At 40.8% G+C, this 27,819-nt stretch overlaps 1 protein-coding gene across 1 annotated transcript in view; it reads right to left on the bottom strand.

The window, feature by feature from the left end:
- Positions 1 to 9,631: 9,631 nt before the first annotated feature.
- Positions 9,632 to 27,819, bottom strand: part of LOC306924819 (CUB and sushi domain-containing protein 3-like) — a gene marked incomplete at both ends in the record, with an annotated part of 337,974 nt that continues 319,786 nt past the window's right edge. Inside the window, 10 exons of the mRNA XM_079503471.1 lie at positions 9,632 to 9,791; positions 10,547 to 10,688; positions 11,911 to 11,998; positions 12,827 to 12,939; positions 13,231 to 13,389; positions 13,943 to 14,008; positions 15,554 to 15,733; positions 21,857 to 21,968; positions 23,917 to 23,990; positions 25,386 to 25,559. Of these exons, the coding sequence (XP_079359597.1) occupies positions 9,632 to 9,791; positions 10,547 to 10,688; positions 11,911 to 11,998; positions 12,827 to 12,939; positions 13,231 to 13,389; positions 13,943 to 14,008; positions 15,554 to 15,733; positions 21,857 to 21,968; positions 23,917 to 23,990; positions 25,386 to 25,559 (1,268 nt within the window). The remainder of the gene's footprint in view (positions 9,792 to 10,546; positions 10,689 to 11,910; positions 11,999 to 12,826; positions 12,940 to 13,230; positions 13,390 to 13,942; positions 14,009 to 15,553; positions 15,734 to 21,856; positions 21,969 to 23,916; positions 23,991 to 25,385; positions 25,560 to 27,819) is intronic.

The raw sequence follows: 27,819 nt of genomic DNA, 5'->3' as shown, positions 1-27,819 counted from the left end.
GTGCCAGCTACTTTATGCAGGTTGAATCTAAATGACCTTTTATCTTATTTTCAAAGGTGCTAAACCATTTGTTTTACTCATTTGTAAGATAGACTGCAAAACAAAACAGAAGAGAGAATCAATCAGTGTTGCAGTATATCAGGTTAACCATGGGTGGTACCATTAGATAAAAATGGATAAAGTGCAAATGTGAAACGTTGTTTTATTACTCGCATCAGTCTCATGCTACATTCTGCTGCTTGGTTAGTAAATTGAAAAATATCAACCATAAAATACAAACCCGCAGAAGAAATTGCATTGTTTTTGTCCTGGTCTACATAATATGCCTAGTTTTTTAATAGCTTTCACTGCCTAGCTATAGAATTAAATGTAACATTTTAGCCAAATATACTTTGGCAGTTAGGGTTTAACCCAGGGGTGTAGTGCAGGGGGAGTGCAATGAAGCAAAGTTCTTCACTTCTAAAAATACGATTTTGATTGTGGTCAATTTAAATGAGTTTGTTTTTCATACTGTATATTGACGCCGTGATTTGGCCAGAACCCATCAGTCGATTAGTTGTGATGTCACCATGACAACCAAACAACCAATAAAACCATGTCCACAGCATATCTGTCCACTGACTGTCAGTCAGAGGAACACGTTCTGCTCCCATCGTGGCCACAACAAAACTCCCCAGGGGCCAAATTTGGCCAGTGGGTCGCTAGTTGAATATCACTGATCTAAACTCTATGCTTTGTGGGAGATGTTTCCCAAAACTCACAATGCATACATGGAAACAAAACTTATGTGGCCGTATTTCAATAATGTAAACATAAATGGATGAGCTAGCATGGTGTGGGACTTCCACAGGATCTGGGGGTCCTATGGAAGGTGGTGCACCACAACAGCAGGTGCTTTAGTAAGACAAAAATGATTATGAAAGACAAACACCACCCTAATAACAGACCAAAAATGTGGACTGGTAAGCGCTTGAGGTGTCTCAAAGCCCCGGGCTCAATGCTGAGAAAGAGAAAGATACGGTAACAAAATAAGCAACCAGAAGTAAAGAGCGGGGCATGAGGTGGAGTCTTAATAGTTTTCAGACAGAAGAGGAAGTCAGAGACAAGATAAAGATAGAACCGACTGACAGCCAGCAAGAGAGAGATACTGTTCCCTTGTTCTCTGCCCCAGAATAAAATATTACATGTGCTGTTTAAATTAGGGAGCCCAATTACTCACTCACAAGCTGGAAGTGATCAAAAGCAAGCCCCTCTCTACTTTGCTGCGGCTCTTGGGATGTTCCTGTAGGGAGTTTTGGGGAGCGTGGGAGTTTTGTGACGGCCATGATGGAGGCTGTGAGTGATGATGAATTTAGAACAATGCATGCTGCAATTTAAATCACTAGTCATGTTCTCCATGAAGCTCACAAGAGTTTCAGTTTGACATCCTGAAAAGAAGACTCACTGGATCAGGGATTTACTACTTCAGAGGAGAGAGAGAGAGAGAGAGAGAGAGAGCTGCCCATTATCTGGACTGGGCTGTGATGGGCTGGCCAAAGGGTAAAGAAAAGGGTTAAGTCGGCCTTGATCTTTACAGTCATGTGATCAAGATGGATCTGTGTGATTTTTTTATTTTGTATCGTGGTTGGCTGAGATTGACAGGTGTGGGTCAGGTGATCCTTCTGATCTTATCTGACAGAAGGAATTGACTGTAAAGAAACATGTTTTTCCTGTTTTTCAAATATTGGTTCACTTTTCTAATATTCTAGCCCACAAAAGAAATCAGGACCATGCTTCAAATTTCGGACCGAACGGACAGTGGACCTTAGTATAATTGCCTTATTTGAATCCGAATCTAACAATACAACATATAACAAAACATGTTTGTGATTTTTGTTTGTTTAATTTGTTTCCAGCAAACAGAAATTTGCTATTTTTTCCTTTTTTTGTTCAGAATTGAAAAATGTGAAAAGGTTAATCGAAAAATCACAAAAACTGGTCAAGGGACCTTAGTATAAGTATGTTTGTTCAATTTAATCCAGCAAAAATAAATTTGCTATTTTTTCCTTTTTTTGTTCAGAATTGAAAAATGTGAAAACTGGTCAACCTTCCTATGTTAGTTCAATTTGAATCCAGCAAACAGAAATGTACTAATTTTTCATTTTGTTTTTCTTCTGAATTGCAATTTGGTTCAATTGAATCCCACAAACAAAACGTGGCTTATTTTTCTGTTTTTTAAATATTCAGTCTAAATAAATGGTGAACAGAGGAAAAGCTTTGTGTGGTTCTCTTCTGAATAGCAGTCAAAACAAGACTATCAATCTATCTATCTATCTATCTATCTATCTATCTATCTTCTGTCACGCTTTTTCATCACGCTTTTCGTCACACTTTTCAGTCACGCTTTTCCGTCACGTTGCTCTTTCTTCCTGTTATTGCTTTGAGCAACGGTAAGCTGCTCTGCTCTGCTCCTTTTCAGTGATATAAAGTATGATAATGCTATATTAACTGTTATCTGTACACACTGTTTGACTCATGATCGTACAGGAGTTGATTTGAGTCAATTTGGGGATTTTGCAATGACTATGTGGTAAAGCAATATTAACATGCACAGGGGGAACTATATTGTTTGCAATGTTAGCTTGCCAACGTGACACCAGATAGCCTAAGTGTCAGTGATTCATATTCGCAATTGCCTTTATCCTGTAATCATTCCATGTTGTTTGTTTTTATAGGAGCTGCAGTTAATGTTAATGCAGCATATTGACATTATGCACATTTCTGGCTTCACTACCAGGTGTGTTGAGACGGTTTCTTTGTATTCAAACTACAATATATACTGTATATATATATGGAATTATTTGTATTTGAATATGTTGTCTTTCTTCCTGTTATTGCTTTGAGCAACGGAGCTGGAGTTAATGTTAATGCAGCATATTGACATTATGGACATTTCTGTCTTCACTACCAGAAATAAATGGTGAACAGAGGAAAAGCTTTGTGTGGTTCTCTTCTGAATAGCAGTCAAAACAAGACTATCTGTCTGTCTGTCTGTCTGTCTGTCTGTCTGTCTGTAAGGTCCCCTGTCCGTTCGGTCCGAAAATTTAAGCATGGTCCTGATTTATTTTGTGGGCTAGAATATAGAATAACAGCATTTGTTTCTTTACAGTCAATTCCTTCTGTCAGATAAGATTATACTAAGATCCCCTGACCAGTGTGGCCCATTTTAAACAATGCCTCAAATCATGAACACAACATCCAATTGCTGTGAAACTTTGCATGCACATCTCCACTACTGTATGTTAAAGGTTATTATAATGAGTAACTAAGTTATGATTGGCGCTTGCAGTTAAATTAGCCCAAATCGGTTAAAGGTTTAGTTGTCTTTCAACTGGGTATGGTTAGGGTACTATATAGGGCCCTATCTTGCGTGCCGACTTACCCCTTATCCTTAGCCTCTCCAATTGATCCAGAATTGCTAAGGCAAGATAGGGCCTACTGTATGTGCCATGTGTACTAGTATGAGTTGGCTAACAACGGTAGTATGTGCTTGTCTTGGTCTGTTACTCACTCCCATTAGCTTGACAGCGTATCAAAACTGTGACAGCACCATTTTTCTATGTCATGTCAAAGTCCAAATAAAACGTAAACATGAATCACTAAATGCAATCTTTTTCAAGTGAAAATGACACATTTTCTTCTTTGGGAACATGAACAAAATAAGTTGAGATGTAGTCCCCCACTCCCCAGCAATCACATCAAGTCAATGACAGCTCAAAGGCAAGGCTTCTAGATTCATGCAACGGTTGCGAGATTTGTTATTATCTAGATTAATTCAGAAAAGCAGCAGGGCCATGCAGACAGCATCAACTCTCGGGTGCTGAGGGTCTGTGCTGAGCAACTTGCTGTCCCGTTCAGGGACCTCTCAACCTCTCCCTGAGGCTGGGGATCGTGCTTCAGCTGTGGAATAACTTTCAAAATGTGTTTTTTTTGGTTGATGAAGAAAAAATGTTTTTTCAGTTTAATTCAGTAGAAACACGATGATGAATATTTCATTAGAAGAGTCGAAGACTACATTTTCATAAAGAGACTGGGAGGCAAAGATAAAACGCTTCAAATCTGCAAATTCATAACGCGTGCGCACATGCGCGCGTGCGTGCGTGCGTGCGTGTATGTGTGTGGAGACAAACGACAAAGCATTCCCTGGCTCTGTGTAGCAGGAGTGGCTCCTTATAGATTATAGTGGACTAAACGTGGCCAGGCTACCAAATCCAAAACGCACCAAAGCCCAATTGGCCTCATACTAGTGCCATAGTAAATATTTTAATAAAAATATGCCACACACAATAGCTTTGCCAACTCATGATAAAATAGCATGTGCACTATTTGTACGTCTCTAAATGTTTTGATGATTTGAACAAGGTGGACCCTCTTGTAAACAAGTGTAATGCTTTATTGGGTCGTCCACTCACAGTTAACAGTCTTTGTATTGAGTTGTGCTTGAAATGTACTGTAATTCTGCAAACTGCTAATAAATATTTCAATCAATCAATAAATCAATCAATCAATCAATCAATAGCCTATGGACCCTACCTTCCTTCCAATGCAAAGTGGCACTAACGGCCAGAACAATTGTTTCTTATTCTGACCAGCACAGTTGAACTTTTACACAGTAAAAGGGCCAGTGACATCAAATGTCAGAAAGGAAGACATTTGATAATAGAAACACACTGCGATTTGACAACTGTGTGTGTTTGGATTGGATGACTGTGTCTACTGTTTTCCAACTGACAATCTTCTGTATAAGATTTCCAATAAAAACAGAATGCAAAATTCACTGAAATATGACAAACAGAATGATTGTCATTCTGTCATTCTGGGGATAAAAAGATTGGGAAAGATAGTATGGTGTGAGGAACTCTTATGGACAAAACCCTCACATGCATCTTGCAACGTTGTAAATACTGCAATTTGAGGCTGGTGTGATACAGCTCTTTGTCCTAACTCGTCGGTCCAACAGTATGGTCTGCATGAGGGACAAAAAGGGTCCACCAGGAAACTGCGCCTGAATCTTCAGCAGGAAACTGCACCTGAATTAGTTTGACAAATATGTCACTGCTGAGATCCATAGCATCACAGCCTGGCCTTGTTTTCAAGTGACCTCCACAGACGACATGACTCGGAACCTATTTGGGGACATTGGGCCCGATTCACTAAGCTGTTTACACCCAGGTCGGCTGCTTTGTGGGTATTCACCCGCTGGAAGGCTCTGGTATTCACCCGCTGGAAGGCTCTGTGCAGGTCAGCCCCGTGTGTCTATCAAAAGCGTAGAGGAGACGATCCTTTAAGTAACACAACTTCTGCAGCTGCACCCATATTTTTAGAATTTGCATCAAAGTCCAATAATAAAAAATAGACTTAGTAAACAACACCGACACTGGAGGAGCAGCGCTATCGGCTATGCCATGTCCCAACTCTCAACTGTCTGTAGCCTGTCACAAGTCCCGCAATTAACTGATACGGGACGCACGTTGTTCCGTATTTTAATGTCCGTTCGGGGAATAAATAGCCATTGGTTCATGACACGAGCACACAACCAATGGGACAGCGCATTCAGTGTTGCTAAGATACCCCCCACCCCACACCCTTTCATTGTTACAACCAATCAGTGGATTTTGGACTGCCAGGAGGGAGTGCCCTATCCCTGTTTGTCTCCAACTTTAGGGTCATTCTTAGAAATGTAGCCCGTTGTTGTTTATTCCACCCATTCATGTCATAATACTTCCTCACAAGCCGTGGTAGTTGACAAGAGTTGTTTTCTTGTAGACTTCCCAAAGTGTAGATTGTCACCTCTGGCTCTTCCACAATACCTTCTTTGTCTTGAAAAATATCCCTCACTTCAGACGGGTATGATTGGTACAATTTCAGAGGCTCCCTGTTTGAATGCTGCAGGATATGGGAATAGAATAGCACTGCTAATCATGTAAATCTCTTCATTGTGTATCCCTGTGAAAATTGATGTTTTTCAGCCTGTGCTGCAAAGCTGTGAATATCGTGGAGGCTCTATTAACATGATGAACTGTATTCAGCTCACTGTTATGTATCCTGATTACTGTAGTACTAACCATATCTCTAGAGCAACCTCCAGATGAGATTCTATTCAGATTACATATTACCAAGAAACAAATGTGAAGCCAATATGGGTCAACTTCTATTGGGTAAAATGTTAGGCTACTCTAGTGGTGTGTTTTGCACTGAAAGTATGTCCATAAATGCAGAAACCCTATGGCTTCACAATTCCCATAATGCACCATCAGCACAAACAGCCTTATCTCCATTGGTTGAAATTCTGCTTGGTAAGTCACTACAAATATTATTTCCAATCCATACATAAATACTGTAGGGCAGGCTTAGGCTTAGGCTTTAAGTTGTATAGTAAGCTTAATGTGGATCTAAATGGAATAAGTACCAGCCATTTAACATCCACATATTAGAATTCTGTAGAATGTGCGTTCTAGATCGAACATTCTGTCATCTCCTACACTAGCGGATCATTTATTTTCCTTTGGCTCTTGCCATTTGCCTCCTTTCATCCTGTTACATAATATCATTATTACAGTCTGTCATTTCCCCTCGTTGCCAAGCCTGAAGAAAAAACACACACTTTTTAACAGCAAGTCTATCACATGGAGCCAGACTGTTATTTTTCTCCTTTCAGTAATTTCAGCATCCCATCAATATTTCATGTCACCATAACTCTACACAGTACAAAGTTATTTGAAGTTTCTCTGTGTAGTTTCATGCTCAGTCGTTTCAACTTTGATTTCTTTGGGTTCATATCTGTTCAATATCTACAACATTCAGGTTTTAAGGCCTTTTCTAACTTTAAATGAAGATCATGCACCCATCCATTTATTGTGACACTTCACAAATTAGATTATCTCTCTCAAGAATAATTGCACAAGCTGTATATAAACATACAGCAATAGTACATAGCATAGAGTGGCATATGCAATGCATGTTCAAACCGAGGCAAAATGTGCCTCCAGACATTATATTTACTTGATGAAAAGGCTTATTCACCAGCGTGTCAAGCCATTCCTTTAAATTCAGTGGCTTCTGAGTGCTGAGCTACATTCACCTGCCGTTTAATAAAACAGAATCAGAATGTGAGTTCATTAGAATTTATATTTTATATATAAATTACGGATTTATACATTGCCTATAAAGAAAAAATACAAAACAAATTTTTGGGGATCTTACATGACATTTACATGTGGAAATTTACACAACATATTCAATAACTTACAAATGCTTTATTTGCATAAAAATATATCTCTTTACAAAAGTATTGTAATATGTACATATACATACACTTGCTTCTGAATGGATGGCCATTGAGTGGTACACTTAAAAGCATTCTAATCTACTCCAAAGTCTGATGTGATACTGACATATACGTTTTCTTCCAGATGCATGTTTCCCCTCCTCAATAAGAAATATGAAACCGCAAAATATATTACATATTGGTAACACAAGACATTTTGCCAAAGAGAATGCCATCAAGTATCAAAACTGTATAAATGTACAAAATGTAACAGCAATGACAGGAATAAACATAGTGGTACAAAGAGCGATAGCAGCAGTTGCTATACTGGATCACTTTTGGCAGACATGCACAGTTATGAAAGTATGAGCTGCTTTTTAAACACATCTCTTCTTTGATAAATCATGAAGGCTGACATCACTCAGTTAACTTATCATAAATTCCACTAATGTACAGCATAACTAATGAAATAAACGCTGTGTCTTCCTTAAAGACTTATGCCCATACTGTTTTCAAGGCACTGCAATGATATATTTAATAATATAATGACATTGTGGAATACATGTTTGGACCCAGATGATAGATACTGACGGCGGCTAATTTTTAAGTGTGCAAAATCTGTATATATATATACTGTACTGTACATGTGTGTTGTCTGTATATATATACTGTACTGTACATGTGTGTTGGTAGAAGCTGAAGGTTCAGTAAGACAATTAAACGATCATTTGTATCAGTTGAAATCCATGATAGTCCAAAGCCCTGAAGTCTAGGATTTGTAATCTAAGAGTTAGTGACTAAAGCAGTTTTGTCAATTTCACTGACATCTGATGATATTTGAATTTGATTTGAATTTAACAAGGGGGTGGTAGTTTAGCATTAGTTAATATGTATTCATAATAAAGAAGGTTCATGTTCAAATGTTGTATTAGAAGAACAAAATCTAAATTATGACATGCCCTTTCTTCCCCCCTTAATCTGCCCTGTCTTTGACCATATTTTCGCTACCTTACTGACATCAAAGCATTAGGAAACTCCAGGGAAACATGGCCTATAAGTACTTGTAGAGTCGACTCATGTCTGGATAATCTCATTTACTATGAAAGGTGTCATTCATCCTAGGGCAGAATTCCTACTTTGAGATGCTTGATGTATACATCGTCGGGGCTAGGATTAATTCACTCCCATCGTGTCCACTTCATCAAGTGGGTGTACTTTGCCATTTCAAAGCTGGAGGGGGGGGATGTTTTCTCTTAAAAAGCACATCATTACCGTAAATTTAATTTAAAGTGATTTGACCACAGCTCTGCAGAGAGCATCATATTGTGGCCGATACTTTTACTATTTTTACTACAATCACTAAATGTCAACTTAAACTCTCAACCAGATAACATCAGCTCACCATAGTAATGGAAAGAAAGAGCACTGCATATCCTTGATAATATACCGACTGCAACGCTGGCTAGAACTCTTATGAAGAAAATATTCTCAGATAACTTGTACTTTAATAAAACCCCATAATTTACCATAGTGCTAAAAAATAAATCTACTGCACTTCAGTAATCAAATACCTGGCTATACATGTCATCAGTGGGAGGCTACATCCAATTAAGAGGTATAATTGACCGAAGAACTCTTGAGTAGAGTGCGGACGCGTCTCATGCAATCTTTTTTTCCCTCATTGCCATCTCACGACACATACCAGTGCTAAAATAAACTCCATCACTCTGATCAACTCACAGTTGAGGGGCTCAGCAACTCGTTGAGACAACACACTAAACCTGAACACTTAACTCTCAAAATTCTAACAATATGTGACTAATTTAAAAAAATAGTAAATGGGGAACCAGGCTGTACTACAGGAAAGAAATGAACATTTGGTTTGGCATTGTGAAGTAACCCCTCCCACCATTTAATAATAAAGAGTAAAAAATACTCAATTTATCTATGCCAGAGGCTCTTTTTAACTGTAAAGCCAACACTCACAGAGTGTAAAGAAAGAACACTCTTCACCAAACCGGTGGAAGATCTCAAAAGGTGTGGAACGTCGCCTTCCTCTCTTTCTCCTTCTTCTTTCCCCTTTCTGTATATGATTGACTGCAACTGGAGCATCTGTTGCCGAAAGTGTGCTTTACATTTCTGAGCGATTCTCTCTATGTCCTTGTGTCTGTGTGCGTCATCAGAAACAGGGAAAATATAAATAGATGTTTATATGTTGATGGTGTAGAAGCAAAGAAAAGCTTGCCATTTCTTTGTTCTTCATTTAGCGTCATCGCCTTTTCTTTCTCTGTATCACTCTGCTTGTCTGTGTTGCCCATCAGTACATCAAACCATGGTGCAGACGGTGTTGAGGTTGGGGTCGAAGCGGACTACTTTCCCCTCAGCAGCTTTAGTGTTTGTGTTGTACATGGGGTTTTCAAAGGTGGCTTGTCCATTGTTGTTCTCATGGACAGAACAGCCTGTGTACTGCGCTTTATCCGTTTTCCTGGGGAAAATAAAAGAATGTGTAATATCAGCATAAAGACAGTATACCAAATACACTGCCCTAATTAAAATTCAATAAAGGTGCTTCAGTGGTGTTGGATGTGTATAGCTGCGGCACTATAGGTAAATTAGGTATTATAATCAATACTGAAATGAAGTCTGAATAGTCTTATGCCAATGTCATACAGTAGGTCCTACATGTATATATTTGTGATAAACCATTCATGTACCATTCATGTACAACATTCATAAACACACACGGGAAAATAATGAACTAATTTAAAATGTTCAAAGTATGGTGCAATACCCTGTCGCTGAGACAGAAATCAGATTGCTGATACTACATCATGCATTGACGCATCAAGAGATCCAGTACCGATAACTAGAGCCAGAAGCTCATTATTTTATTCTCACTACTACTACTGTCTGCAATGACACCTGAATCTCCATCTGGGGATAAATAAAGATACATAATTTATTTTATCTTATCCCAACCAGATAAGGAAACTGTCTTTATGAGCTCGGCCATGACCATCCATGCCACTTTAGTGCACATTTGAATTGTCTGTAAATCTATGCATGACATAATTGCATGTGAGTAAGGGTATTCTTCAACTTCGCATGCAACCTAGGTATCCTGGCCCTTACCAAAGAATCCAAACTCGTGAAAATATATTGCTTTTCCATCAAAGATAGGCATTTAACAGCTTATGTCGAATAAAGCATGTTGTTACTACAGTACAGTACAGTACATACCTCTGTTTGTAGAGATAGAAACCCAGGCCAGCGAAGATGAGGGCGAAGAAAGGCACAAGGATTGCGATGGCCACAGAACTGCTGTTGCTGGAACCGTTTGGCTCAGGGTCAGGTAGCGTGACATTCTCTCTCAAGCTCATACCTGGAAGCAGTGAAGATGGTAACCATTTGAGCCACATTTTATATACACTTCATTGTAGGATGAATAGCAAAAATATCCGCCACAATGCATACATACGTCACAACGTGTCATGAGCTTATAGATTGGTTATTTTTGCAATTTTTTGCTATATATTTAGAATGTTTTTGAAAATCTTCGCCTATCATCTAATCCATATAATAATATTGCCAAAATAGCGATGCCAATGTTAATGTGGTTAACCACTCAGACTCAATATATTCAGATCAAGATTGACCTATGGAACGGGAAGTAGTAAACATGACAGAGAACCAATACATACGTGTAAGAGGACTGGCGTACTTACTGGTGTTGACATTGTTGATGGAAATAATGATCATAATGCGGATGAGGAGAAATAAGCGGCTGATATTAAGGGTGAAGAGGATCGACGGCAGATGGCTGGATGATGACAACAACCATGATGACAGCCGTAGAAAGGATGATAAATGATGATGATAATGATCATCATGATCGCCGTAATGATCGTGATGAACGTTGATGACAATGAAAGAGTCAATAAAAAATAACAATGCAGGCGGAAGCAGGAGGAAATGACGGGGATAACGAGGATGGGTATAATCTGCTGTATGCTGTATGATGGCCACAATATGTATTTGATGACAGGTTGTCAGGGCAGCTGCATGGCTCAGCTTGATTGTTTTAAAATCAATCTGGGTTTATTAGATTGAATGAATTCAGTGTTGCCCGACAATAGGATCAGTATTAAAAACATCATTGTAATCTTGTCATGAATGGTGAATGGTGCAGGGCAGGTGCAACATTACCAGAAAGAAGCCTGAGTGAGACCCTTTTTTCACACTAATGGCACACAGTGTTATGAACAAATTCTAAATAAATATAGACATACAGCAGAATGGACCACAGAATGGTTTCAGAATATTAACTGTGAGGAGGGTAACACAACCCAATGCTTTACAGAACGCCACATTTACACATAAACAATCACATTTTCAATATGTGCAAATGCAGGAAAGTGAAATGTGTTAAATGTGAAACGACAGGAAGAAATAATTTGCAATCTGATATTTTCTCTACGACTCATTAAACAGCCATTATATTTGCTATAAACAGGTTACAATTTTTATTTTGCAGTGACTCCTACCATATGTAAATGAGTTGATGATGAAGGAGGTAAAGGTTAATTTTTTTAGAAGGCACTTACCAAGTCTCTGCAGTCCAAACTGCCCATAGTCTTTACCCTGTATAAAACCTTGGAACACATAGCTGCCTCCCTCTGGCTCAGCTGAAACCTGTTGAAAGAGTAAAATGACATGTTGCTTCATGTGGAAACTTGAGGAAACTTAAAATTTATTTTTTCTTCGTCAAATCTCTTACAATATCAAAAAGTACATACATACATATTTTAAAAGACAACATATCCCCTCATGCCACATTCAGCAATTACACCTTCCTTATTTGAACATATTCTAGCTGCTGTGAAATATTCCACCAATATTTCAGCACAACTGCATCATCTGTCACACTGCTTTACTCAATAGAACTAAACTTTGAAGTTTAGTTCAGACGCAATCTGGGAACCCATTCGGTAAAAAAAACATATATCAAAAAATAAAAAACACGCACGCACACGCACACACACACACACACACACACACACACACACACACACACACACACAGTATATTATTATTATTTTTTTTTTAATTCATGTATTTTTTTTGAGAGAGAGAGATTACTTCAGATGCATATTTTCAACCAATGCAAATGCTCTACAGTTCTCCCAGCACCCCTAGGTACTTCTGTAGATATATCTTTGTGTAGGAAACTGACATTAAATGATTCACAGACAGATAATTGTAGCTGTGGTACAAATATATAAAACCATTATAGAAAATATCCACAGTAAATGGAGCATATAACTTTTTCTGACACATACTGTAAGCATGCCTGGTCATTGGAACAAAAATAGGTACAATTGCCCAGCCCCCAATAACGCACCTTTCTCAGTGATTTATTTCTGAGTGAATATAAAAACAGTTGTTTTTTTGTTTTACAAAACAGTCCCAGGGCTTGGTTATTTTCAAAAGATGGATCTCCAAATTCCTGGGTTTACTCACAAATCCATCCATTGCCCAGGTGTCATCTGTAATCCTGTTGAAGGAGCTGTGGACCAGTGCTCTCATCTGGTGCAGCAGCAGCATTAGCCTAGCTTCCTGGCTCTTATACACTCCTACAGAGGAGGATGAGCAAGGACAGGAGAGGAGGATGAGAACATCACAGAGCAGCAATATACAGTAAGACATAAGAAGAGAAGACGAGTGCTTCTTCAGTGAGCAGTCAACCAGCCAGGCAGTCACTGCAGAGTAAAATACACTATCCGTCTTTAGAGCCAATAATTAATTCTCACTCTCAATGCATGAGATAATTCACTGATTGACAGATTGACGTGAGGCACCCGCAAAATAAATGAAAGTGACACGCAGGGGTAGTGGGAGGAAAAGATGATGTATAGATGACTCACCCGAGAGCAGAAACTCCATGCTACTGTCGGTTAACGTTACATTGACTTTTCCTGTGGTGGCGTTAAAGCTGGTAATTGTCAATGTCATGGGCTGCTTCTGGCCCTTGAAGTCATAAGACCCCTTCCAGATGAAATCAGTGGCAAAGACGTCATCAGGAACTGTGTGAAAGTAAGGACAGTCAAAAAGAGGATGCAAAAAAACAACTGAAAACGCAAAGGATGTGATTGAGAAATGTTTTAGAAAATAATTATTTATCTAAAGGTTTTATCCTTAATAGATTTGAAAATGTTAAGTGTTGTACTGTAAACCGCAACACTATATATATATATATATATATATATATATATATATATATATAGTGTTGCGGTTTACAGTATTATTATTATATTATTATTATTTATTTTTTAAACAAGCGAGTGAGTTACATTTGGCAGAAGCTTTGCTAATGTATATTTGTTATAAAACCGTTTTAGTTACATTACAAAGAAGAAGAGGGAAAACCGTCTTCCACCTGTGAGTGAAACATTAACCTTATATTTTTCAGCTGCCAAAAAGTGTAAGTATTAAGTAATGGATATGCTGACCAGAAAGTAATGTTGTCTTATACACTCATTTGACATATTCTGTAAATAAAGCAAGGAACGATTGTCCACAGCAGATGCCATGGATTTTTGAAATGGCCAACAGAGTAACAACTTTTGTTCTACTTACCATTTATTCTTGGACTTGGTGTGACTAGTATTGGCTTGACTGCTTTCTCATGTGATTTGGAACCGGCTGTGGGAAGACATAAATATGTATGTCACAAATACGCACCAATACACAAACACCCTAAGGATGCAGTAACAAAAGTAAATGCTGCTCAACTCTTAAAATGCTGCCGACACATTGCTTTTCCCCAATTTGGTATTTCATAACCCACTGGGGAAGGTTAGTTCTAACCACGCATATTTTCAAATTGACGCAGAGGGAAAACTCGCCAAATAGTCAGACACATCAGGCATGGTGAGATGAGATTCAATGACATATTAGCTCAAATTCATTGAACATGCTCAACTTTTGGCAAACAGTGAACTTAATGTGTCCATTTGCAAATGCACATGTTTGAGTGAGAGATAAAGCACAGACTTGATTTTGTGTTTTGGCACAAATCACAAAAACGTGCTCATCATGAGACGAGAGACTGCAGATTTAGTTAGAGACGTACTTGTACTTGAGTTCATGCTATCATGCACAGCAGCTTACTGCTCTTCTGATGAAAACAGTCATTTTGTTCTCAAAATCACTGAATTCATGACAGTGAAAAATCACATTGCAGTGAATAAAAGTTCTGTTGCATCTACAGCAGGCTATATTTTTACTGCACCTCTTTTTCTAACTTTCTGCATAATATGACACATTGTTTAACCACATGAACCCTACTGTCCCTATTCTGGGCATGTCATTATATGCAAACATTCAGAAGCTCACAATCTATTGCGGTGTGATGCGTTGTAAGGTCGACTATTTTCTGCATGGATATTGGTGTAGATAGAGGGAATACATAATTAATACAAAGTCAATGAAGTAGGCTACAGTATATAGGGTTTTCAGTGGTAAAACATATAGGTTCCTCCGACTGGTTTTCCTTGGCTTTTAAAAGCAATCTCTCTGTGATTCTATAGTAGTAACCTATACACTACAGTAATTAATTTACTGGAAGTGGGCAGTGGCAATGATTGTGGGCTGTGAGGAATAGGAGGAGGTTATATTGAAAAAGAATAGCTCGGAGCAGCTCATTAAAAATAATCCAGTAGAAATGAATGTACAAGTCCATTTTAAATTGTGTGAACATAACTTTGAGCTAAGCTATTGTAAAGTGAGAACTTGCACAACACTGGGTACAGCTAATATCACTTGGTATAAATATTTGATGATACAGTATTAGTATTTCATATCTGTATGGTTGCGTAAGTAGCTCGCACAGGCAGACAGGGAGTGATATGGAATAATTATATTCAGCTTGGTTCAGTCACCCCCATTTTGAGTTTTTTTTCGCTCTATATTATGATATTCAATTTGTTGCCTCATGCACTTAATGTAAGAGGGTCCTTCCAACCTCACAGAAATCCCTTCATATGTCATATTTCTGCACGCAGGCACGCACGCAGGCACGCAGGCAGGAAGGCACACACGCACGCACGCACGCACGCACGCACGCACGCACGCACGCACGCACGCACGCACGCACGCACGCACGCACGCACGCACGCACGCACGCACTCCTTGTATCTCCCCTGCTCGTCCCATCTCCTCTATGAGACCTCTCGGTCCACCACCTACCTCTGCAGACAGGCACTTTGCCGGTCCAGCTGCTGTCGGAGCGGCAGACACGGTGCTCTGAACCCCCAGAGAGGAAATAGCCGGGCTGACAAGTATACACCAGGGTGTAGCCGTAGGAGGGAAGGTCCAGACCCACCACATCAGCGTTGACAGGGCTCCGCGGCTGCTTGCAGGAGTGGGCTAGACACAATCACACACACGCACATGCAGTAATGCACATGCACACAAACGCACGCATGCACGCACGCACGCACACACACACACACACACACACACACACACACACGGAAAGAGAGACAAATGAGCACATACAGACAGGCACAGAATTAGGCAATCACAAGCAGATACATATGTCAATGGGGGACAGAGAAAGAGAGAAAACGAGAGGGGATGCATGGGCAGTGAGAAGGATATAGGAAACGTACAGCACGCTTGTTAACTGTGCTCTTGTCCCAGGTGTTATTTGAGAAGCATGTTTATGACATTATTCTGCCTTGGTTTGGGTTACCTAATGAAATGAATCTTATTAGTACAGTTACAGTACCTGGTGAATGGGGGTGGAGGGTGGGGGGGGTGTGCCGGTGTTTACAGCTAAAACAACGATGGCATTGATCTTACAGTATACAAGCCTGCAATGGCAGAATCTATTTTATTTATGTGTTTATATCTTGGTACCATAACAACTACTTACTGTACATTACAGCAACAACTACTACAGTACCATGACTACAAGCGTTACAACTGACTGAAATTTAAGATTAGTTAAATTAACATTATTTTGGGAAACATGGAGGAGCTCCTGTAGATGCCCTGCTAAATCTGATGGCTTTCAATGTTTTTCCACATTGAAAGCTCAGAGAGGGCTAGCTTACATTAGCTTACATCATCTTCCGCATCTTTAGGAAATACACAGACGTTTTACTGCTGCGTTTGCAAGCTACTATACCAGCTTTTTTGACAATGCTAAATGCCTTAATTTTCTACAGAGCCGGGCGAGTGTGTGTTCAGTCAAAAAATTCCACATCAAAACACTGCATGGAAAAATAAAAACACAAATATATTGTCTTTGAGAGGATCCTGAATGGTCCTGATTGAACACCAAAACATTCATGCATGGAGGTATAGATGACAATAAGAAAATAGCTATCCTGAATAATGTTGCCACTTGTGGGAGAGCAAACAAGTTGCCAGCTGTCAAATGGGAGACAGTTGTCATGACACTAAATTGGCCCTTCATGCTGTTTTTTAATGACATTAGCAGCGGTGGATGCAAACAGCTAGGTTGAAAGACACTTTCTGGCCTTCAAAGAAGAGGAGACTGTGTGACTCAAGGAGGTGTGTGTGGCGGGAGGGGGGGGGGGTTGTCATTGGTGGAATGCATAAGGCTTGCTGAGCTAACTGTAAATCGCTCTTGCCTCCCGCAAAGACACCTCCTGTCAATGTCAATATTTGACTGTGTATTTCAGTGCACGTGAGCATGCCCTTGTACGTACAGAATGTATGGGCATGCATGTGCTTAGACATTATACTGCAGATGAGACTAAGACACTGCACACCAGATAGAAGGCTATTAAGCCTTCTATCTGAGTGTCCTCCCTCTAAGGAGCATTAAGCACTTGCAATGCCAGGGGTTCAACTACATCTGTGATGTCATTGACATGACATCCTGAGTGTCATTCCAATCTTTTCTGTTCTATCTGACATATACTATGAAGAGAAGCAGACAACATTATAAAATTGCCTTCAACTCCTGACACATTTCATACCGAACGTATGTATGTAGCAACCATGTCGACTCAGTAACACTTCTCAGTGAAAACCGGGTGACATCCATTTGTAGGAAATTAACTTGAGCATTTTTCACATGCAGAGCAGACCCCATGAAGTATCTCTGACTCAGACATAGCCATAAACGATACACCCATATATAATAGGCATGTGACTATAATGCCAACCGCCGAGTTGTTAGGATATGTGATCGTTCAGAACGCCGACCCGACCCATAATGTCCATATGGGCATTTATGGATATCCAGTTGTCCAGAACTGCCGATCCAACATGGCCATATATGGGCATACTGGTTATGGGCATATGCTAATCAATCACCAAGTACAATGGGTACTCTGACATAGTCCCCTACACTATACACTGACACCACGCTAGACAGGAACGCCCAAAAACATCACATCCGGTTTTAGCCTGGGGTAAGAATTTTCTATGGCTGCCAATGCAACTTGGTCCAATCCTTAATCACATACGGACAAACATCTATGCCGATGCTATCTAACTTGCGGAGGTAGCGTGCCTTGTCCACGGGCAACAGATCTTTCAACGTATGGCATTGCAAATACGTTTGATAATCGCTGCTCTGCTCAATATTGTTTTGAAAATGCCGCAAATTGCATTGCAGTGAACGAGCGCAAATCACAACTTCCCCCGGTGGTGGGCGGAGTCACAGTTTAAGGCGCTGTTTACGCGCCGTGGTGTCAGTGTATGACTCAGACATATCGGTCGGTTCTGACCTCTAGTAAGATATAACGACACAATCTTGAATATTATTAAAATGTTTTTTAATGCATACTAGTCGATTCGTGAACCCCCAACTATGTCTTCCTTAGATTTGGGGAAATGGACAAATCAGCTTTGTCCCAGACTATGCCAACACTGAATACCCATGTGCAATTTAAGATTAGACTGCACTGCCAAGCCAACCCATTGAGGACAAGTGGATGGAGTTTTATACTGTATATTACAGGTGTATTTATGGTAGGATATAGAAGGATGGTAATACACTACATGAAGTTGAGAAAGCAGATAGTCCACACTTGACATTCAGCCAACAACATTCTCGCTCACTTCAAACCGAGGAAGGCCAAAGGGCTGAGACATTTGAACATAATATCTGCATCAAAAGTAAGCAAACACAACAAAATAGGCTGCATGTTGTTTTGCGTGTACCACCTCCTATCTGAGATGTTTATTCAGTAAACATACTGAAAGATTGACAAACAGAGAAAATGAAACAGTGTTTGCCGACTTTGGTACGTGGCTACATGGAACATTTGAAATGAGATGAATACATGATTCATGAGGATATTTCATGTTATCTGTTTGGTGTGATGCACCATTGGATACTGTATACATACAGTAGTGTTTGGCAACAAAAATAGCACAGCACCCTCTCCAAGTAACCCATTTAAAATGACATTCTGTCAGCATTATGTCCAAGCAGGCTGTACAGTCATAACATGAATACAGATGAAGCATAAGTCCCCAAAGAACATGTCGCAAATCTACGTCATGTCACATCTCCCATTCACTTAAGTTATAGAGTGCCATGTTTATTAAAATTTGAAGTAGCACTCCAGTTTTTACTCATGAGCTTACAAGAGGACTCAAAAGAGTCTTGTACTTCGTTCCGAACAGTGTTCACTCTGAGTTCAAATGCAATGCGATGCCTCTGATAGTGCTTCAGGTAGATGGAGATGGACAGAGACAGATGGTGATGGAAGCACAGCGAATGATGGATCCCTATTCCCTGTGCTCGTCCTCAAGGTTAGCCAGACATGGACAGCTACTGTATACCAAGCAATGGTTAAGTGGACAAAGCTCTACATGCAGCACTACATGACCATAGGAACAACCTCACAGCTCCATTTCCCCAGAGTAAATCCGTAGTTCTTCCTTACTAGCTGCATGGTTTTCCGCAGGGCAGAGACACATATCATGTGTCTTGTACCTGACTAGCAGATAATTAGGATGATATTTTAGCTCACTGGCCCATGTAAACTAAATATTGATTTAATGTTTACTATAGTGTTTCCTGGCCTGCCAGGTGTCTTTAGACTTCCCATAAAGCCATATGCCTAGCAGCCTAGTTGACAGTCGCTGCTGAATACCATCTGCAAAATATGAATACTTACTCATTTTGTATGGCTGACAACTGTTTAGAAAGACTGCAAGTATTGCATTGTTTCCAAAGTTAAGTGGCTAATTGTTTATATTCTGCAGTCACACAGTCAGTCAGCAGGCTTATTTCCATATTCCAAACAAACCAAACTGACAGAAACGCAAAGTACTGTAAATGTTTCATTTGAATACGCCAGAAACCAAAAAGACAACTTGAACTTTTCATGCCTTCCTCAACTTTGGTGTGTTCATCTAAAAGAAAAACTATTTTTAAATCTGGTTATAGTGGCTACTGCTTTTAAAGTAGCCATGACCTTTCTTGCTGTTGTATTGTCTCTTGGCAAATTATAATGTATTACCTGATTTGAGTCTAGCTGTGCTTAACATCAACAACGTGTCACATTGCCTCATCACTGATATATGTCATATGCCAAGAATAGGGAATAAGGGTTTATGTGGTTAATTTTGACTGGTCCTCATCATATCCACAATATGTTCAATCCTCCAAACTTTTTTTAAATTGTATGATCAGTGCCAGATGGCTGGATTTTGTGGTTTTGAATCAAGTTAAGTGGCTTCACAGTCAGAGACAACAAGACCTTTCAATCATACAAAAAGGTATTTGAGAAGATTTATGATCCCAATTTGACCCAGGCCCAACACACTCAGAAACACTCTGCATACTATGGTATAGGTGTGCACGCACGCACGCACGCACGCACGCACGCACGCACGCACGCACGCACGCACGCACGCACGCACGCACGCACGCACACACACACTGCAGTGCAGCAAAAACATTGGGAAGTCTGTGAAGGCTATAGCGTTTATGCTGCCTCAGCTCAGATCGCCCCAGGACATTCCTCTGGGTATCTGGATTGTTATGAAATGAAGATAACAAAATACATCAAATCTTTTACATTCCCTTGCCATGATACAGACCAAAGATCAAGTGTTTACATGGCGAGGAAAAACTAAACAAAAATCTGACTGGAACTACATTGTAATGGCAGGTACTGTAGGTGACAACATGTAAAACTGTATATTCATTCAAAGGACTACACTTTGGATTCAAAGCCAAGAACCACAATTTCTTGAGTGTGTGAAAATAAAAAATATAATCTGTTGACAGATGAAAGAACATTTCAGGGGAATACAACTATAATTTCTCAAGTGCAGCATGAGGTTGGGAAAGAACAATAAACAAATCTATCTTCACTGTGGCCTTGGACTGGTGTAGGTCAACAGTTCCGGCAGTTGAGACAGAATGACTGTAATCATTGTCAACACCTGAAGTCTCTGAGTGACTGAAAATGGCAGGTTGATTGAAACTATATGGGTGCAATGTGGGACAGAGGCGATGGCAGAGACGGATGGAAGCGACTGAGAAATGGCAGAGGAATGATGAAGGATGGAGGGAAAACAAGGACACTGTCATGGTACAACCACGTAGTGGACAGCCATGTCACATGTCACATTGTGGAGAGATGGGGAGACGGGTGGACGGGGGGATGGGAGACGGACGGAAAGACGGACGGACGGACGGATGGGGGATTGAGTGGGGGGACGGTGGGAAAGAAGAGAGAGAGAGAGAGAGAGAGAGAGAGAGAGAGAGAGAGAGAGAGAGAGAGAGAAACAGAGAGAGACAGTGGGTGACAGAAGTGGGTGAGAGAGAGAGAGAGAGAGAAAGAGAGAGAGAGAGAGAGAGAGAGAGAGAGAGAGAGAAACAGAGAGAGACAGTGGGTGACAGAAGTGGGTGAGAGAGAGAGAGAGAGAGAGAGAGAGAGAGAGAGAGAGAGAGAGAGAGAGAGAGAGAGAGAGAGAGAGAGAAACAGAGAGAGATAGTGGGAGACAGACAGAGACAGTGGGAGACAGGAGAGACAGTGGGAGACAGAGGGAGACAGAGGGAGACAGAGACAGTGGGAGACAGAGACAGTGGGAGACAGGAGAGACAGTGGGAGACAAAGGGAGACAGAGGGAGACAGTGGGAGACAGAGGGAGACAGAGGGAGACAGTGGGAGACAGTGGGAGACAGTGGGAGACAGTGGGAGACAGAGGGAGACAGAGACAGTGGGAGACAGAGACAGTGGGAGACAGAGGGAGACAGAGACAGTGGGAGACAGAGACAGTGGGAGACAGTGGGAAACAGAGACAGTGGGAGACAGAGACAGTGGGAGACAGTGGGAGACAGAGACAGTGGGAGACAGGAGAGACAGTGGGAGACAGAGACAGTGGGAGACAGAGACAGTGGGAGACAGTGGGAGACAGAGACAGTGGGAGACAGGAGAGACAGTGGGAGACACAGACAGTGGGAGACAGAGACAGTGGGAGACAGGAGAGACAGTGGGAGACAGAAAGAGAGCAGCTAAGAGGCAGAGATGAGCCATTACTCACGGACACAGGTGGGCTGGGTTCCTGTCCAGGTGAGTTCTGGCAGACAGAGCCTGGTGGTGGAGCCCTGCAGCAGGTGGCCTTGTTGGCAATGGAATTCCACTCTGCTGCCCACCTGGCCAAACACAAACACCACAAGCACAGGACAGGAGAGAAGAGGGTCAATACATACACTGATGAAAATGTCAATATACCCCCCCAGCATCACGTCTGAAAAGCTCATCAGTGAAAGAAATACTGCCTGGTCTGCTCAATTTTGTTTGTTCTATTTTTATTTCTTTGCATAGGCGATGGTCCCTGTTCCAAAACATTTCAATCACGCACGCACGCACGCGCACGCACGCACGCACGCACGCGCACGCGCACACGCACACGCACACGCACACGCACACGCACACCACTTTTGCCCAAATTGTTCTAAATGAATACAGTAATACAGTTGCAGACTTTAGGCCTACTGTATTGACGGTAATGTAAGCCAACATTAGCTACAAGCTATCCTAGAACACAACATGGATTTTATATTAACCTTTCAATCTTTGATGGGAATGTGTTGATATACAGTACAGTACATACGTACGTACAGTATTATCAAAAACGATGCACTCTGTGCAGGCCAGCCTGACGCCTCCACATCATGTATGTATTATTTTTCGATAACTGCACATCAAGTAATACATGTAGAAATGTATCATCGATTACTGTCAAATCCATGGGGAATTTAATTATATTCTAAAATCAAAACCATCACTGTCAGGAGACCCAATAATTTGCCTTCATTTGGAATTTATTCTCAGATGTTGCACGGGTCGGAATGATGTATGTTTGAGTACTGAAGGAAGAGAAGAAATCTCGTGGGAGTTTGGGGAATAACCCAGTATTGAAGGAGAGGTCAGATACAGTATGTACGTCACATTCTAAGCAAACTGGATCCGAAGGTTTGATGGAATGCATTTTAAGTCAATGAGAGCCGGATGAACAAGCACATAAACACCTTCTTCTCATAATTTTATTGAGGTATCTAAAGAGCACAAAGTACATTTCTGACTGGGCAGTGTGAGTCAGCCCTAGTGTCCAAATGTAACCAAGTGGACCCCTAAGGAACATTTTGTTAATTCAATTAGTGACTAATTGACATTGATTGTCTCGCGGAGGACGAGACCATAATTTTGAAATATTATTGCGACAAACAGATCAAATTGTTACTGTATACTGATCAGCAGTTTGTCCAGCCTAATGTGTCTCTGTCCGTGGTGCTGAAATGCTAAAATCCTGTCCATCTCTCTCATGCTGTGTTTCTGTTCGTATTTGGATTCCAATTAACATACTGCGGGAGCAGGCTGTACTTTGCTGGAGGTGGGAGGTAAACAATATAAAAAATATATAAAAATAAACTGCCGGCGGGGACAGGTTGAAAACATTGCGGGAACGGACTAATGATGAGAAATCCAGAGGAGTGGGCAGGCACAGGATTAAGGAAAGAACAGTAGCAGGCTTTAGGAAAAAATATAATAGTCATGGTTCCAGTAGAGTGGAATAATTATAAAGTGAAAATAGGCAATCTACAAGCTCATAAAATTTGAAAAAACTTTGAACATTTTAGAAATGTTTGGATGTCTGTTTACAAATGCCTTTTTCTTTTTTCTTTTTTTTTAACGTTAAATTACAGTAACGGTTTCCAAACAAATGGACCACAGTCACCAGTGGAGACAACAGAAAATGATGTCCTTTACCTAGATGATTCTACCTAAAAAAACTACAACTAACCCTAACCCTAACCCTAGTTAAGAGTAGTTAAGATTGGACTTCAGTCAAGTGATCAAGAATCAAAAACCATCAGGAACATGAATGCAGAAGAAACCAGAGGTTGGTCTGTCCAAGTTGTTTGAATGACATTATTGACAGAATATCTGTACTGTACTGTACTGTACTGTACTGTACTGTACTGTACTGTACTGTACTGTACTGTACTGTACTGTACTGTACTGTACTGTACTGTACTGTACTGTACTGCACTGCACTGTACTGTACTGTACTGTACTGTAACTACTTTTCTAGTTTACCTTAAAGCCTGTTGTGTAGTTCATGAAGCCGTGTTCTGGTGTTCCTGGGTTTTCACAGGTGGTCTTGGAGGGCTCTGAAACAGGAATCACAATCAGTTTGTATTGTCACGCACATTATGGCTTACAGGTGTAAATCAGTGGGTGAAATTTGTTTTCCTGCAAGCTCCATCATTTCTTGTTTTCATTGTGGCTCATTGCCACAATGTGCAGACCGTTTGGAAGTAATTCAAAAGCACAATGACAGTGACAACCGGCCATAGCCAGCAACCTAATTTTAGCTGATGACATTTTAACCCTCTTTACCCATCCTTTCCCACAGTATGTTTGTGCTGAGAGGACAACTTGAAGAGTGACATCCATGGCTCTCCCGTTACCCCTGGGCCACAGAAGTATTTTTCTATTGACAATACCATAGGGATTAATCAAAAAATAAACACATCAGACCCACATTCTGTCAGGTATGTTCCGTTTATTTGTATTATTTATAATGTAACCCCCCCCCCCCCCCCCCCCCCTGTGTGTGTGTGTGTGTGTGTGTGTGTGTGTGTGTGTGTGTGTGTGTGTGTGTGTGTGTGTGTGTGTGTGTGTGTGTGTGTGTGTGCGTGTGTGTGCGTGCGTGTGTGTGTGGGGTAACTGTCGCGTGGGAGCTCAGCTATTCCTCAGTGTCTCTTATGGTAGTTTCAGTCATGGTGACAATCATGCACAGACTAGTGAAGATCTAGAGTGTTGATTTAACTCTGAATGTGTACGAATGGATTCTTGATACACTTTTAGACAATGTTTCCATTGTGTACATCTCTAATTTAATAATTTTGTTCAGCAGCATAATTTATTTAATTCCAGTCATGCAAGTGCATATCAGTATACAGTTGGAGGCCATCGATATTGTCCTTTTCTTTTTGCTGAGGTTTGCGTGATCTGCGCAAAATGACAGTTAATCCATTTTGGGCGGGAACCCCTTTTGGTGTTTTAAACATTGTTATAATTTAGCTATTGAAAAATAGCAGATCTACAAGCTCATAGCGCGCCACCGAGTGGCGCGCTACGAGCTTGTAGGTCTGCTATTTTTGAAAAATCGTGAAAATATTTATTTCAGAAAACTGGAGGATTTAGAAGGATTTTTTTAAATGTTGAGGTCAGGCCTAAATGGGTCAAATGATAAGGGACAATATCGGTGGCACCCAACTGTACCAGCTCTAATTAAGTCCGCCTTTGTTTGTATCATTTATGACACCAGCAAATCTAACATAATCACATTCATTTGGAAACTCGTTTTTTCCTCAAATTATACAAGTGCCCCCGTATTTACTTTCACATATCAATGCCTCATGGCCCTTGAAACAAACCAACACCATAGTTAAATCCAGAGTGTTCATTTACTGAAGTATTGTTGTTGTTCTATTCTTTGCAATATTATAATACACTGACACGTTGAACATGACCAATTGGACCAGATGAATCAGTGGTACCTATACAACGAGGCTGTGTTCCAGTCCAGGTGCTGTCCTCCTGACACAGACGTGTTGTGGAGCCCACCAGGACATATGGGCTGCTGCAGATAAATGTCACCTCGGACTTGAAGATGAAACTGCGCCCTTCCTTCCTTCCTTTGGCCGGGGTACCAGGATCTCCACAGAACTTGGCTGAGAAAGAAATTTGTAATAAAATTGGAAGGATTGCACGTTTTGATTCTCCACACAACTGAAATATCAATAGCTGAAAGCAACTGACAGCATAATATGTTAAATCTGCTTGTGTACAGAGTAAAATCCAGAGTGTTACTTAAAAAAAAATAGAGATAAATGAACCCTCACGATTTTACTGTGCCAACAGGGTGATTGAATCAACTGACATGTGCAAACATCACACCTAGGAAATAACATAATTCACATCTGTGTACAAGCAAACTGAAAATCTATAATAACATACATTTTGTAGCATCTGTGAACGGAATGTAAACAGCATGAATCTGAATAACATGAAAACACAGTTTTCTCTCCTTCCATCCCTCTTCCTTGCAGCTTAAAGTGTGCATCTCTCCATGTTTGGCTGACACCTCACAGTGGTGTCTTCCCACCTCAAGCTCAACACAGACAAATCACAACGTCTCTTATTCCTTCGGGAAGTCCTGGTGACACCCACTCAAACTACCAAGAACCTTATACTATAGTGGTCCTGGACAGTCAGCAGACACATATTGCAGTGATCACTCTACAGCTACAGTACAACTGGTCTTCAACCTCCAACATTTAATGCTTCTCCAGTTCTTGAAGTAAAAACAAAAACTGTTGATGACCTAGACTACAAGGCATGATGGCACCCCTGCAGAATATGATCCAGTCCTACACCCAGCACACTTTGAACAGCAAACACAGAAGAGAACGTCTGACCCAACCTTTATTATACAACAGGTAGTTCCAACGAAGCAATGAGATTGGTTGAAATAACTATCTACCTGGCTGTGCTTCAAACAAGCATAGCAGCACACCGATGTGCAGATCAGAGTCTCGCAGAGCAGACTCGCAGAAAGGTTGTTATTTTGAGAGAGAAAACTGTTCCGTGATGCTTTCGGAACTTGGCTCCGCCTCGTTCCTGTGTGTCACTGGTGTGCCAATAATCATGCTAACGCACACCCTCTCGTGTAATATTGCGTCAGTACGACACCCTAGCCAAAGCTCCAAAACTATGGAATTACATCCCCATCTCAGTCAGGAGCAGGACTGCAGATTCAACGCACCAAGTACAGTACAGACACAAAATAAATAAGGAGTGCTATATTGGATGAGATGATGTATAAAGAGGAGTGTTTTCAAACTTTTGCGGCGTAAAATGGGGAGTGAATCTACAATCCTGATTCCTGACTGACGGAGGTAGGTCATTCCACAGCTTGGAAGCCAGGAGGGAAAAGAGTTTGCCAGGTTGTCATAGGGACAACCTGTATTTGCTGAAGACCCACTACCCTTCAGAGAATAAAGGTTGTCCCTACAACAACGTGGCAGACACTCGCTGCTCACCGTGAGTGGTGGCAGCCCTGCTGCTGCTGCCATTGTTCCTTTCCTTGGGACAATTTTAGGTTGTTTTTATGTTTTGTTTTCTGATGCATTGAAAACAACATTTCTGAGAGTTACTGTATTATGTTCAATCCAATCAGTGTTCTTTGTTCCAATTCCCAATGATCAACATTGGTGGCAAGTTATCGCCACTGCAATTTATATAAAAAAATCATTAACCAATTAAATATCACTTTGTTTGACAGAGCCTTAGTTGGGATTAACATAACCATCTGCAATTTCAGTTGCTCTGAAAGCCTCTGACATCACGTGACCTGTTCTGTTGGGGTTCCAACGTCTGCATATAGGCCAGGAGATGAAGCCCATTGGATTATTATTCCTTCGTTCTCCTTTTATGGTGTAGCTGGCTACAGGCTACATCTAATCATTGGATAGCAGCAACTCAGAAATAAAGGTTTTTGGGGCAGTGTGTGCGTGTGATGCGCATGTATGCGTGCGCGTGCAGGAGTAGTTGGAGCTAGCATTCCATTCATCCGTCTAGCCGTCCATCCATCTATCAAAAAAAAGAAAACTATGGAATACTTGCCAGCCAGGGTTACTTGTTAGCTGTGGGGAGTTTGGAATGCTCTTTCTCTCGGAGTGAGCAGAGGCGAGGACAAAGAGTCACACCACTCAGTCACACAGCTGTGAGTTGTAGCACAGATCTGCGGGGATCAAGCCAATAATAAGGCAGGCTGCTTTTCGAGACCTGACATGTGCTGCAGTGTGGAGGTCTGGAGGCAAAGATAAGTTCTTGCTTGCATGGTTCTTGCGAAGCAGCAGGGTCTTCTTATACACACAGCTATATTCACTGAGATAATAGATGTCTGCTTAAAGTTGAGATTAGAATCCA

Source organism: Electrona antarctica (assembly GCF_951216825.1).
Source record: "Electrona antarctica genome assembly, chromosome: 6".
Taxonomy (NCBI): domain Eukaryota; kingdom Metazoa; phylum Chordata; class Actinopteri; order Myctophiformes; family Myctophidae; genus Electrona; species Electrona antarctica.
This window is presented reverse-complemented; position numbering and strand designations above follow the sequence as displayed.